General features: G+C 43.2%; 1 protein-coding gene across 1 annotated transcript in view; it reads right to left on the bottom strand.

Annotated features, from left to right (window-relative positions):
- The window catches only part of LOC119450128 (serine/threonine-protein kinase BRSK2-like), a 122,701-nt gene that overhangs the window by 29,457 nt on the left and 78,315 nt on the right, over nt 1-14,929 (bottom strand). Inside the window, exons 4-7 of the mRNA XM_037713494.2 lie at nt 14,162-14,302; nt 12,693-12,843; nt 10,098-10,166; nt 7,403-7,549 (exon numbers count right to left, since the gene is read on the bottom strand). Of these exons, the coding sequence (XP_037569422.1) occupies nt 7,403-7,549; nt 10,098-10,166; nt 12,693-12,843; nt 14,162-14,302 (508 nt within the window). The remainder of the gene's footprint in view (nt 1-7,402; nt 7,550-10,097; nt 10,167-12,692; nt 12,844-14,161; nt 14,303-14,929) is intronic.

Genomic DNA, 14,929 nt, shown 5'->3' on the forward strand with positions numbered 1-14,929 from the left:
TACGAGAGGTGTGCTATATAAGTCACTTTTTCCGTACGAGAAAAATTGGCATATGTACACCGCGCGCTAAAAAAAAATAGATGACATCACGTCATACAAATATAGCTCCTATTTTGCCTCCATCGAACCCTTCGGAATGGTCGCCAGATACTGCCTCTTACATTTCAACGGAGAAACACAAATTTGACAATTGTTCAACCCGGACCACATCGCCGAAGGGTAAACCACGAGGAACGCGGTGCTTTTAAGTTATTTGATCCAATAAAGTCATTAGCAACCAATCAATTCCTTTCGACATCCCGGTCTTGTGCAGCGTCTCTGTCGTGAGGAAGCTTAATAGACTGTCGAGGTTTTCTGTGAATATTTATTTACGTCCATCATTTACTCTCACTTTTACGGCTTGCACGCCGCGGTAGCTCAGTGGCTATGGCATTACGCTGCTGAGCTCGAGGTGGCTCAGCAACCCCAGCAAAAATTTGCTTAATTTGTTTTTAATGGTTTTATATTAAGCGTTTTCTCCTTTTTTCCTTTTTTTTGTGGTTCCGACGGCGGTGCGTGCATTTTAGGGTAGATTATTCGAAATGCACTGATTCCGGACTCTATTTAGTGCGAACTGCAAAGCTGGCACCAAAAACAGAACTCCTTGGTGCAGCACAGAGGGCGAAACTACACTTAACTGAGCGTAAGACACGATGGCAACCCAAGCACAAGAGAGCTTGTCACTGGCGTTAAGAGAAAATTGCTATTGTCACGTCGCCGCTATCGAGCGCGGCTTTGTTTCATTAGTAGACTCCGCCTTTACAGAACTCTAAGGGTCAGAATATTGTGTTCAGTTTATGAGACGTGATACGGGGGTAATAAGCATGAACAACAGAAACATCCAACATCTTCCCCTCCTACTTCTCCTTTGATCCGCATCGAAAGAAACGTAAGAAAGATGACCATAAAGTATAAGAACACACATGAAACATTTAATCAGCATCCTAATCCAGGAGGGATCCAACTGCAATGGAATGTCTGCCGCAGTTATTAAAAGAGATAGGAAATAGTCTTTGTTATTCTTTATGCTTTGTTTAAAGCGGAGAGCTACTAAAGGCGCCATAATATGCGGGAAGTGGATCGCAACAGCGCAGGAGCTCCTAAAGAATACAAAACACCGGTTAAACGAAAGTCGCTTAAACCGAAATGTCCGATAAACGGAGCAATGGGATCAGCTTTTGCTGGCCGCCCATAGGCACATTGTTAATAAACTTGGGTTAAATGGAACCCATATTTTCCTGAACTTCGTTTAAATGAAACTTTGACCGAAAGTGCCACCTACGTCATTGGCGTACGGAACAGGAGAAGTCTTAAATCATATCAAATGGTGATGCTATAAATAATGAAGAAACTTCAATCATTGGGCAATTGTGCGGAAGTGATGCAAATTACAGATGTTGAAGTTGCAGCTGCGTCCCCATTAGGAGGACTTCGCTGGGCAAGTAAATATCCCTGAGGAAGAAGAAAGAAACATGGAGTACACGTGGAGTCTTGCGGTCACGCTGCCATTACTGCTTCGTACACAGTACCTGACCGTGTTTCAGGACACCAGGAATAACAGACCTCAGATGAAGCCCTTGTTACCTTCTCTGAGGAGACAGTGGAAAGTACTATCGGTGAAGTTGGTGGCGAAGAGTACGATTGTAATGACCAAATCATAGATATTGCTGTTACTGTACGTGTTAGTTTTTGGATCAGACGGCAGAAGATGCAGCTGAGAGTCTGCAGCGCTATTCCGAACGCGAGGACTTTGCCGAACCTTTGGGAATCCTTCCGTGCATAAACACAACCTCACGAAAAACAAACTACAATGTTACAATCAGAGCCATGTAATGTCTTCTTTTTTTTTCTTTCCTTCTTTTTTTTCAATCAGCAGTGTAATATCACAACACTCGGACGCTTTTTTGAAGGAAGTGATCAGTGGTGATTTTTGTGTTCTTCGCTTAAATGAAACTTTTCTCCCTCCGTCGCTAACCATATACACTACAATAATTGTTCGTACAGTTTTTTTCTGGCGGATTGACGAACGCAGCGCATCTCTTTAACACCGCACGATGTGTAGACCATTATCATCAGAAGAAAACATACCACCAGCCCTGCATTTTAATCGGCAGTTATGTGGAACATATTTGACCTAGAATACGCGACGTCAAAAGAGCGCGCCGACTCCGCGCGACGCCCACGCCGAAAATGGTTGTGCGGGTGCCAGACAGACACGCGTGTTATCGCTATCCTGAGAGTGCCAACGCTTTTACTAGGACATTTATATTCTATGGTTATAATCGAGTTGGTGTCTCTTTTACGTTGTGCGTTACTCTTTTTTTTTTTCAAGAAACATCGGGTCCACTGTGACGCAAGCGACGTCAAACATTTCACAACCTACGCTATCTAGGAAATGGGCAAACATATAGATGGATTAACGAGGGATCGCACACGCGTATATATAGCGTTAGGGCTTGTGCTCGCAAAGAAACAAGTCAACTTAAAGAAAAGCTTGAAGCATCACTATAATCAGTGAGCAAGCATGAAATTAGGACATCCGGGTAAAGCCAGAAGCCAATGGTTGCGGGAACTGGGCGTATGTCCCTACCAGATGTCTCGCCTCTTGCACCAATAAAGAATCAACGCCGCAAGTCGGCTTCTTAGCGCCGGAAAAAGGCTTCCCTCACCACCGAGAGCACAGACTGCGTCTGAGCCTTTCGTCTGGCCACATTGCGACACGTTCCTTCCGTCTTCCCTTTATTTCCAGCCTTGGCTTCTCTCTATATGACTGCTCAGATCTCCTCTGCCTTGAAATGTCTTCACTCCACATACCATCGACTTTTCGTTTCTCATATTCCGTAATCATTTGCCGCTGTTATTCTGGACTTCTCCCATTGTCTGCCCCCTCTCTTAGTCTCGCCATCACTCAGCCTCTCCCGATTTCTCCTCTCCCAAACGGTGGCCGCTGCCTCTTGGAGGAAGTGTCGAAAGATGGCGCCACCATACCGGCGCCTCGTTGGCGCCGTCGATGGATCGATATCGACGCCGCCGTTTCGCGCGCTCTCGCTGGAGGCTGGCGGCTTACGCGCGGAGCGGAAGTTGGGGTGCTTTCACATCGCGTATCGGGGTAGCAGCGGTCGCCTCCCCCACTCTCGCCCCCATTCCGCAAGGGCGGAACCGCGGCGCTCCCATAAAACGACTCCGGATCGGACCGGCCGAGACAAGTTTCGGAGAATTCTCGGGCCGTTTTCTCTGCTTTTACAGTTCGAGTCCGGCACCTAAAGGTGAAAGGCGATGGTCTGCGAACTAGGAATAATGAGAAAATACTGCTTTGTTGGATGCGGCGTTCCCTGTAATGCCTCTAATACTGCTGCCGCTGCACTGCGGGATATAGGATCTGCCAGGACTGGTGGGCACGATTGCTAACACTATGCGGACAATACAGTTTCTTCACTCTCGCCTATTTAGGCACATTTCGGCCAGGCTCGTCTACTAGCGCTGCCATATTCTCTTGCAGGATTTATACGTCCAAACAGCGTTCAGCATCCGTTGGAATAAACTAAAAATTGTTGTGAGTCTCAGAAAAATCCGCTACGTCAAGAATTTTTGTGGGAAAGAAAGTAAAATATTAGGAAATTAGAATACATCAGTCCTGAAAGTATTGATTATTCTGCAAGCGACACGCTGATTACAAGAAATGCATATCCAGTACCCTTGCTTACATCGAGGGCAAAGCGTTTGTCGAGTACCTTTATAAAAATTGCCCACCTTTTACAAAAAAAAAAAAAATGTCCCGGTATCGTTGTCTGAATTGTAATTGAATCACTACGTATATGTCAACAAATACGGGTATTGAAAATCACTCATCTTGTTCCGCAAAACCAAAAAGTTTTTGTGAACACATACTACAAATTAGCAAAAGCATGTTTAATACTTTAAGCCCGTATTACTGCAAGAGTGCTTCGAAGCTCTAAACTCGCTTTGCTGTCTCCACCCGTCCTGCCCGTTATCCGGTCGTCGTCACGTCACCATGGACGTTATTGTTCCAGACGATCTTCCTTACTTTAAGCTGCACCTTTACCAAGGGGCGAAAGAAATTAAAGCTACGCCCATGACCACCACTACACATCGAGCTCGTGTCACGGCGGCAACGTGCAGTCGTGAGCCGGATGCGCTTTCCCTGAAGTGGCTTCTCCACAATAGAAAGCCTTATGGGGAGAAGCACGCTTACCGGTTGTGATGGCCGGTGTTTGTGTGCGTTTGCGTGCGTATGTATGTACGTGCGAGTGTGGGCGTGCGAGCGAGCGCGCGCGCGCGTGTGTGTTTGTGTGTGTGTGTGTGTGTGTGTGTGTGTGTGTGTGCGTGCGTGCGTGCGTGTGTGTGTGCGTGCGTGTGTGTGTGGGTGCGTGCGTGTGTGCGTGCGTGCGTGCGTGTGTGTGCGTGCGTGTGTGTGTGGGCGTGCGTGCGTGTGTTTGTGTGTGTTAAACGTGCCAAGTAGGACAGCGACAGGCGACACACGTAAGCACTTAAAAAATGTTCATATCCGACATCAACCTCCAATTATTAATAAGTGATAACAAAGGCAAAACCCTTAGTTCAAGAAAGTACGTGTGTCAGCACTTCCTCATTTTGTTGTTGAGAAACGAAACATAGAGCTTAATACAGAGTGTATGTATTTGTATCTGATTTTGAATGAACGACAGTTGTTAGAATCGCGGTTACCGTGTTCCTCTTTTCTACGTCTTTCAGCACTTAAAAATGCACGATACATTTTTTCCCCATTACTATAGGCTTTATCTTATGTTCAGCTTGTTCTCTCCTTGCAGGCTTTCTTTTCTCAATTCTTTTTTCTCTTTTCGTGTCTGTTACGCTGCTCTCAGTGGAAGTCCCACAAGTTCGTACAACTTCTAAAACCTCGGAAATTCATCAGAACCCTCTTTTGTTTAGTTTTTTTTTCTTTCTGCAAACAAAATGAACCTTAACGAGACCGACACAACTTTCATACCGCGCAGCAAAACAATATAAATAAAGGTGAGGAACCTTACAAGCGCCTGTCGTACTGAGCTAGACATTGCAGCCCGACGAAGCCAAAGCTGGGATAAGCTCCCGTCGTCGAGTGCGCAGTGAAGAGCCGTTGCGCAAATAGGGAGCCCTTTCGTTTAGTCTGCTCCCGCTCGAGAAATATTTGTCGATGCCCTCAGAATATGCACAGCGGCCCTGGTGTACCTGGCTGTGGCTCAGTGCACACTCACACATTATGAAAACAGAGGCTTCGTATAGATATTACGGCGAGGAATCAAAACAAACAACTCGTGAGCTCCCATTCAGGAAGCGGTGAGCTGCGTTAGCGGAAGCCGCTTTATTCGTTTGTTTTTCGCAACGGGAACTTGATATGAGCCGTTTTGCGCGTTTTTCCACGACCGATATTATGAAGCCGGAGTAGCAAAATAGCTATTTGCCAGCGCGACAACTCGCTTATAATGACGGGTTGACTGTGTGTTGGTGCGAGAAAGCTTCTTCTTGCTTTGAGGTCTTTTTTTTTTGTTTTACTTGTGTAATATTTCCCAGCTCGGTTTGGTCTCCGTTACACAGCTGGACGTTGTTACATGACACGCTGAGTTTTTCAGCCGATGAAAGCACATTCACTCTAGGGGGGAGAAGTTTTGATTCTGCTTTTGATCATCAGTAATTCGATGCGAAGTGCATCCACGCGGGCCAGGAGCGTCAATTTGTATGGGAGAACACTGCGCCCACTGGAGCTCTCAGTTTCGCACTATAATTTGAAGCTTGCTCTTTGATACCAATATTTTCTGCCTGCAGTTCTGATTTTTTTGTCTGCCTGTTCTTTCTCGTTTTTTATTATTTTTTGTAACCGTTATCTGCTTACGGGACTATTCTCGCTTGCTGCGAGTACTTCGTCGAGCTTCCGTTTTTGTTCTCATAGTTTTTTTTTTTTTTTGCTCCAAGTAGTTCTAATCGGCAACCGGTAGAGATCAACTTTATGATATAGAAAGCGCAGATGCTGCTCATACTGTATTCCCGTAGTATACTTTTTTAAATACAGAAACGGGCACCGTGCGCACGCACACAGTTCCGCGTTCTTAGCTAAAGTGAAAAAATGCCAGGATAACAGTGCCAAATATGTTGTCCTACATTCTGCTTGGACCGGAAAGGCCATTGCTTCAGTGCAATATTGGGCCCGGAAGAAAGAAGCGTAGGTGCATTTATGCTTGGTAATTGTTAGAATTTACATGTACATGTACAAACGCGCTTTACATTTAGTTTATAATTTGGAAGCATTACGTAAAAGCATGGACAGTTCGCTTGCACGTGTTACGCGAGGGAATTGCTGGAGTTAGAACGAAAGCAAACTAACATGTAAGGTTATATTCCTATCAGGGCTTCTGGAATGAGCTTCAAACCTCCTTCCCAAACAATTATTTCATTTTACACGTTTAATAGAGCCATCGCCAGGATCATATCCCCTACTCTTAAGTGAGTTGTAAAACCTAAAAAAAAAATGAGCGCTGCCCACCGTTAGGATACGATAGGATGATAGGATACATGGTAACTTACTATAGAAAACAACTCGATAGGATAAACATATGTACACGTATTTTGAGCCGTTGCAGCAATTACCCGACTAGCACAAAATGGCGCGTAACCAAGCAAAATTTATATTGCTTTATGTCTCATAACTGTCACGGAAAGTGCGGGCTGTTCGACGTCGTCATGTGCTGAAATTTACCAGGCGCAGCGCACCGCAAAAAGTCGGTGATCCTCTCGAGATGGGCGTGAGAATGACACTACGTGTCTGGCATCCGCGGCAAATCAAGACACTAATAAGTAGTACTGGCAATAATGTCGATACTTGAAAATATACGTTACGCTAGAAAAGTCGCAGAAACTAAGCGGGAGGAATGGGATGAGAGGTGGTGGGTGTAGCATGTGACCTTTATGCGATCCACCCTGGTCGAACAAGCAAGCCAACGTTTCTACAAAGGAGCTAGTCTTTGCCCTCTGACGAAGACATGATATAGTGTGGTTCAACATGTCCTCGCCTTTTTTTATTATTATCGTTAATTGTATGCGCAGATATGTTGTTGCCTGTGAGATGGTGACGTTGTTTCTTCGTATCTTCCAATATTTTTATTATTATTGCTGCTGCTATTATGCGAAAAGGAGTTGCTGCCACCATTATGGGGGGACTAAAGCTCAATCTTCAGGTCTCCATCCTGCTGCGAACCTCTCTCTTGCTTATATGATAGTCATGTAGCGTGACTCTTGTCAACAAGCGCAATGCGGATGCTTGAAAGTGTGTTCTTGAGTGAGCGCATGCGTGAAGCATGATCGCTTGCCGTAGCCCGGCCCGCGTACTCACCGTAAGCCTCTTCTCGGGGTTCACCTCGATCATGCCCCGCAGCAGGTCTTGGCACTCGGGCGGAACGAAGTGCGGAATGTGAAACACGCCACGCTTCACCTTCTCCAGCAGCTGGCGCAAATTGTCGTCGTCAAATGGTAAGGCACCCTGCGAAGATCAACGGTGCGTCACATACTCGGAGAGAGACACGCTTTTGTTTCTTCTGAAAACGAAGGCGACACCTGTCCTCGTGATCACGTAACAGCTCCGAGGGGCAAATTTTTTATTCTCAACGTACGACTTTCACTTGGCGCCTTTACTATTTGCAAATTACAACCAGGTCGATTTACGCTGCGGCTCAAAGAAAGGAACCCATGCAAATGCGTAATTTCTTTAAAGTAAGAGCTTCGATTATAAATACACGACGCCAACAACTCACACACATCAATGTTATCGGTGCCGACAAGCTGCAAGGGGCATTTTTTTTATTTGCATATCTCTTTCCGTTCTTCTTCTTTTTTTTCGCACATTTATCCCTGTTTCGTAGTTGATTTTACATTTCCCCAACACTAGCAGTTAACTTCTTCTACGCTTTTCTCAGTTCTCTTCTTTGTTGGTGTGGTAAGAGCCGCTTCCTATTTCGCAGTTTGCGCCCGTTGAAAATTCCCATCATGTGCTTTAGAAACAGCTTTCGTACACTTTGCATCTAAAATCGACGTTTAGAGATAATTTATGGTTTGATTCTTTGGTGTTGCGATCTTTAACACCCTTGCTAACGCCACCGTTTTATAATCTTTTTTTTTTCACTACTGCGTGCGTTAGTATCTTCCTAACTCACTAGTGCGACGTCAAATACATTTGCCTTACAGTTTTGTTGCACGCAAGCTGAACCTAAACACTGTGAGCAAATGGCATGATCACGATACTGAATAAGACCTGCCAAGATAGCGGCGCTTATTTCATTCTGGTTCATCGTCGGTGCAACATTTTATATCCAAAGTTCGTCATGTCTCCAACGTACTATCGACCAAGAAAGTTTACGGATCAAGAGATCGGACGAAAAGCTGAATATCTCCGCAGCCTCAAAACGCAGCCTGGTAGTCCCATTTCCAGCCTCTACTGGTATATGCGAACAACATTGTGATGTACGGTTTTACTGGCTACTTTTAAACGCTGCTCGGATATTTAGCGTTTTCGGAGATCACGTGGTCCGTAAACTTGGTCGTTGTTGTTGATAGTACATAGGCGTGTATATTCTGCATGTGCGACATACATCTAGAATAAAAAAGCACACCGACGACAACGACGCTGCATGTGCTGCATCGGTCTACACGCCGTCGTGTTTTATCAGCTATGATGTTTTTCTGTAGAGCAGCAGATCACGAATTGAACGCTACATAATGCTGGAGAATGCTTTCCATTAGGGTATGAACGCAAAGTTACTTGTCTTCTACCAAAATAATGTCACGAGAAACCGTTTTTACTAGATTGCAGCCATAGCATTCAAAACAGAGTTTTTCTACTGCAACTTGTACAAACCTTGTTAGTTATGTTAGTTTTCCTAAAGTGCTCTAATCGCGTCTTCCTGAAGCGTTCGCATTTGGTACAAATAATCACGCGTAACCAGCTCACCCAGTTAGAGCTAGACGCATACTGAGCACTTTACAACGTCGCCGCTACATGATGTTTGGTTGCTTCACGACTGCCAATATCTTCTGCCCCTTGAATATTACAGCGAAACCCATTAAGGGAACTTCCACAACGGTTTTCGTTGTGCAACTTCCCAATACTTCGCAAACCATTGCGAAGTCTTGGATTAATTTGATGCATTGGCAAAACAGATATATAGGACTTCCGAACGGTGTAACAACTCTCGTATACAGCTTCGCTGTCTTCAATGTATGAGTTGCTTGAATTGACACACATCTGAGTAGCTTTTTTTTTCTTTTTTCTTGCGATAATTACCCAATTATATTATGACTCCTGGCGTCGATTCTTCATGAACTTTGAGTATATTGATAAACAATGTTTCGCCTACTGGTGCCAATGGGTGTCGAATGGAGCCGAAAGCGCTAACCACTGAATTACACGGCGCAACGCTCTTTGCAGTTGGTTCTCGGTTTGTGGCATCTTCGACGCCGTCTAGGAGGGTGGTGTCATATGCCACCACTCTCCGATGAACCAATTGAACGATGCGCTGAGTTACAGTGGTCCTCCATCTCTCTCTAAAAAAAAAGAAAGAAAAAAAGAAAGAAAGAACACGAAACGCCCCACAACCGGACCAGATCGGACATGTTTCAGGAGAACCATTGACATAGCAACGGTCGGTCCGGCACAGATGTCATTCAGGGTGGTTCCGGTCGCGCACCTATAAAATTAAAGACAGTTTACGCGTGGAAGTGAATATCGTAAAGTGCCAAAACCACTGGCCCGATCCTTTGAGTCACTCGGTGTAACTCTTATTAACCCTATTGATTGCCTCAATTGGCATGATACTACAACGGCGCATTGAAAAAAAAAGAAAAAGAAATATCAGGCTTCGCAAACTAGCACTTTTGATAGGCTACGTACGCGGAATGTGACCTGTTCTAGGGTATTATTGAATGAAACGTACTTTGTCTATGTCGCAATCGCAGCTAATCAGTTCTGAATTTTTGTCTTAATAAGGTAAATCTTTTAATTTCGTCCACTCGATGAGCAGGGAATGCGGACTCACCACAAGTAAAGCATAAAGAATAACCCCGCAACTCCACACGTCCGCTCTTCGGCCATCGTATTTTTCACCCTGGAGATGAAGGAGTGAAAAACACCACTAATTAGTAAGTCACACAAGTGATAACGACAATGAACGAAGATCTTTCTTGTCATTTACAGTGTTTTTTGAACGCTTCCTTTGCTTGTTTAATTCCACCGATCAATGACATCAGCAAGACTCATATTGAATTGAAAAGTATTCACACATCAGCAATAATCTTGGAACGGCACCATTGTAAAAGCATAGAACAGTCATAGCTTTATATTCAACAATCACATGTGACTTGTGTGAAAGCTATTGGATATTAGGGGTTCCGGTAGCTGTTGTAATTATCACTTGAGAAATCAATGGACTCATCCGTTTCTTGCTGTTTAGAATTGCTGTAGAATAGTGTTTCCTCTATGTTGTACAGCTATGCTTCTTTCTTATTGATGAGAAGGGATATGTGCATCTGCAGGATTAAAAAAACAAAGACAGTAAGCATCCACCTTAATGTAGCATGCGGCAACCATAAAAAGCTGTAGTTCAATGAAGCCATCCCTTTCATGAACTTTTCTTCAACACATGGCTTGCCATAGAAATTGTTTTACTGTTCAGGAGAAGGGGCATTTTTACTAATGGAAACTTCACCGGGAAAAATAAAATAATTAGTTCTAACGTATAATATTTAGGTTGTGTGATGCATTATTGCCGTAATGTTAAGTACTAAAGGCGCTGTTGCCTCTAAAGTTGACGGGCGACGCCTAGTCTACGTGAATGTAAACGCCACCGGATAACTAGTAAACGTCATTACGCATTCTAGTAAATTTTCCTATTATATGCAAAATTCTGCAAGTAAATAAAAGATTGCAGTCTCACTTTTCATCAAAAGAAGACCTTCCGTCAAGGTTCCTTCTGCCTAATCATAGTTCTGAAACCTAAATTGTACTGCGGTAATCATGTGCATCATCAATGTTTTGGTCAGCCGCTGTCTTATTTCACTATGCAAATGTTTCCAAAGAGAACTGAAAATTACTCTCGTAAGACATTATTCTAATCAAATATAGGAGTAAAGAACGAATTGTACATTAAAAGATACGCTATATATATATAAGCTTATTTCTCTTCGTGGTACAGTTTGAACACAAAGAGTGGACGCCGAGCAAAAAGCAGCTTTTTGCAGCTTGAGAAACGCCCTGCGCCCCTAGGTCACACGTCACTCAGACAGATGCATTGTACGCACAAAATGGATAAACAGCAACAACAACGATTGTTTAAGACTACCTTTCAAAAATCACTGAGACTGACATACTTGCATTGGTCAAAAAACAGAAGCAAACCAAATAAAATATAAATCACATATCTAACATAGACACTTCTACTGAAACGTACTGGTATCAGTAGGCCAATATTACAATCATTTGTATAAATAAATAAAGAAATAACTTGTACAACACTCATCAGCTAAACAGGTCAGAGAAATAATTACTAAACATTTTCAAACATATAAAAGTGGTTAATCAGCATGCCCGTTGAAATTTGTTCAACAAAAATGTTATTTGCATGAAGAATATTAAGGTACCTCGGTAAGACATATGATGGAGACTTGGCGATATGTAGTGCGACAAAAAGGTTGGCACCATTGGACAGAATTTCGGGTATTGTAAGCAGGTATGAGACAGTTTAGTTTGAATAAGGACAAGAGTCTGTCATTATTACCCAGAACTGCGGTTTTGTAGATGATCAGTAACTTGTAGGGATACAACTCGGTGACTTTGAGGATATGGAAAGCAGTGAAGTACAAGTTAGTGTGTGTGTACCATGGTACATTCGCGATTAGACGTATTGCTCGTGTTTGAGCAACAAGAATTTTTTGTTCATTTTGTTTCTTCATTTTGCCCCATATCGTAAAACAGTAGGAAGTAATTGTTAGTATATATGCATTATATATCAAGATCTTTGCCTGCTGAGGAAGTACGTGTCTATCGCGATTTACTATAACGTTTATTCTGTTTATTCTTAACCTTACGCTATCGACATGCGCATCCCAACTAAGTGATTCAGTAAAAACCACGCCTAGGCTTTTTACAGCTGGTATGATCTCAATTTTACTATTCCCTAAAACAAGATCAAAGTTACAGTGATGTATTCTGTTTTTCGGTCTAAACAAAATGCCTTTAGTTTTATTTGTATTATATATGCATATATATGTTTATTCATAGAGAGACGGCTAATTAGATTGTTTTGATAAAGGGGCCCTGACGAGCACTAACGTAGTACTCGTATCGTTAGTGCTGAGTGGGTATATGTATATAACTCGTTTTTGTATTTTGTCTGTCATTTATTTATTTTTATATTTTTCAACCGCAACGACATGTATTTGCGGTGGTAATTCTCACGAGAACTTAAAAACCGACACAGAGACCAAAGCGTAAACTACATAATCATGAACATGAAAGCTTGATGCAATCAACTGGAGGTTTACCCGTAAAAAAACAACATTATGTTGTTGTTCCCCACGTGACCGAATGCATACATATTTACCACGCCACTGAAAAATCTGCTGCGAGTACTCACCCGTATGACTTCTGGACAGGCGTAGTGAGGTGACCCGCAAGACGTCTCCAGCATCGACCCTTCCATTTGTAGGGAAGCCATGCCGAAATCCGCTATCCTAATGTTGTTTTTCTCGTCCAATAATAGATTCTCCGGTTTGAGGTCCCTGTGGCTGAAATAGGACGAATATAATTAGGGCCGGGCGCTTCACAAAATGCTCAGATGAAGCGCTAAGGCTCAGCGTTACGAATGACTTGTCGCTAAATACCAGGATTGGGGGACAAAACACTAGATTCAGTATGAATGGCGCGTTTCAGTATACTTCCGAAGGAAGGGAAGTGTTGCCCTCTAATCGCAGAAGAAACGATGAACTCACAGTACAGTGGGCGCTTGTTCATATGTGTGTGAACAGACTGGGTAGAGTGTCGTATCACTCATATTTCTGTGAATCTATCTTGAGTGCCGTCGTAAAATAAGGTACGGGTGAGCGCGTTATTTAAAGGTTGTAGTTCATTACCTACCCACCAATATAAAAGTTGCTGGCGTTTGTAACCGAAAATTATATAATAGTGCGTGTATTAAAATTTTCGCGAAGAGTTTAAAACATTAAAAGTATTACAGCTTTAAAGGACACAACAGACAAACATGCAATCTGTTTAGCCTGGCAGATGATTAAAAAAAACACACTTTGCATCTTCAGCGAATGAAGACTGATTATTTTGCCTGGAAACATAAGCCAAGCAGCAGCGGAGCTTCCCCTATTTTGAATTTCTTGTGCAAACCACGGCGATTGCGCCCTCGGTGTGACGTCACAGATTTCACATTATTTTCGAACACTTGGCCTCTTTGTGTGCGGTAAGGGATAAAAAAAGTTTCGAAGTAGAGCCACTGCCTATTTCCCAATTGAATCACATTTATTTCTTTTTTTCTGATAAAGATCTAATCTGCTGCAGACACTACAAATAAGAACAAAATGAAAAATCATGCGACGTCGCATGGACCCATGGATTCAATTTCACAGTGGCATTGCCACCGTCTGTCGCGTTTGTGTCTGATTCAAGATAACACTCATCAAGATAACATTGAGCTAAATTTCAATATTTTGTTTAGTGTTCTTTTAAGCTGCCGCCGTTAGCAGCATGAATAAATGAGAGTTTTATTATTACAAACGCGTGATTAATCCAGGCAATAAGGTGCGACACACTAGCAATAGAAGAAAGAAAAGAAAAAAAGATAAGCTCGCCGAGCTGTAGTTAAAGGTTTATAAAATCATCTGCATCACAGTTTTGTAGCACATACAGTACATTTCTTACCTTTCTCATTAATTTCCTTTTTGTTTAGTCGGTTACATCTGCTTCACACTGCAGTATAGCTGTATGATAATTTGTTATTGGTCTTGTTGCGTTGAGCACCATGCTCTCGCATGAAATTTTCTGACGTCTACATCTACACACTCATGCTTACAGATCCACTATCGTCGCGCTACTCACCATATCGAATGGCTGTGGCAGAAATCTAGCGCAGAGATTATTTGTCGAAAGAATCTCCGAGCTTCTTTTGGCGTCAGGCGGCCCTTCTTGACCAGGTAGTCAAATAGTTCCCCACCAGACACGTGTTCCAGTATGAGGTACCTAGGAAAACGGCAGACTTGGCGTAAGGCATAGACCTCCTAACGCACTAAAATATTCGTGTCTTTCTTTGTACTTGTGGTTGAAATAATTATGAAGTCTCAAATCGTATGTCAAAAACAAATGCGCGGATTGTGTTCGTGATCACAGGCAGAAAAGTGTGTGGCCGTCGTTGGGAAGATGAACTGCGGTCGCATTCGTTGGGCAACTTGACTACGGATGTGGGCACACGTGTTGGTCGTGTGTCCTGGTACACTTCTCCGTATTCTAGCGCCAAATACTTTGGTGTGCTCACCGCTTGTGTTCTCGCTCTAAACTCAACCTTAGCAGGTGGAAGCAAACTGTGAGCACAAGCACGAAGACTTGTTAACTAAAGTTGTATTGGCGTTTTCTTTTTCTTTCAATTTAACTTCCTTTCTTTGTGGAAACGCGGATGTGTGGAAAGGGGCGATGATAAAGGCTCGATCTCTGATTGAACATCAAGCACAGATTAAGGCTGATACCCAGTTTGTTGATGTCAACTGTTGCGGTGCTTCCGTCGGCGAACAAGTATAATCACGTGTCCATTTAACGTGTCCGACAGCCATACAGATGGCTACTCTGGCGTCAAAAGCACCCTCTAAAGTGTAA

This window comes from Dermacentor silvarum, chromosome 4 (assembly GCF_013339745.2).
Source record: "Dermacentor silvarum isolate Dsil-2018 chromosome 4, BIME_Dsil_1.4, whole genome shotgun sequence".
Lineage (NCBI taxonomy): Eukaryota > Metazoa > Arthropoda > Arachnida > Ixodida > Ixodidae > Dermacentor > Dermacentor silvarum.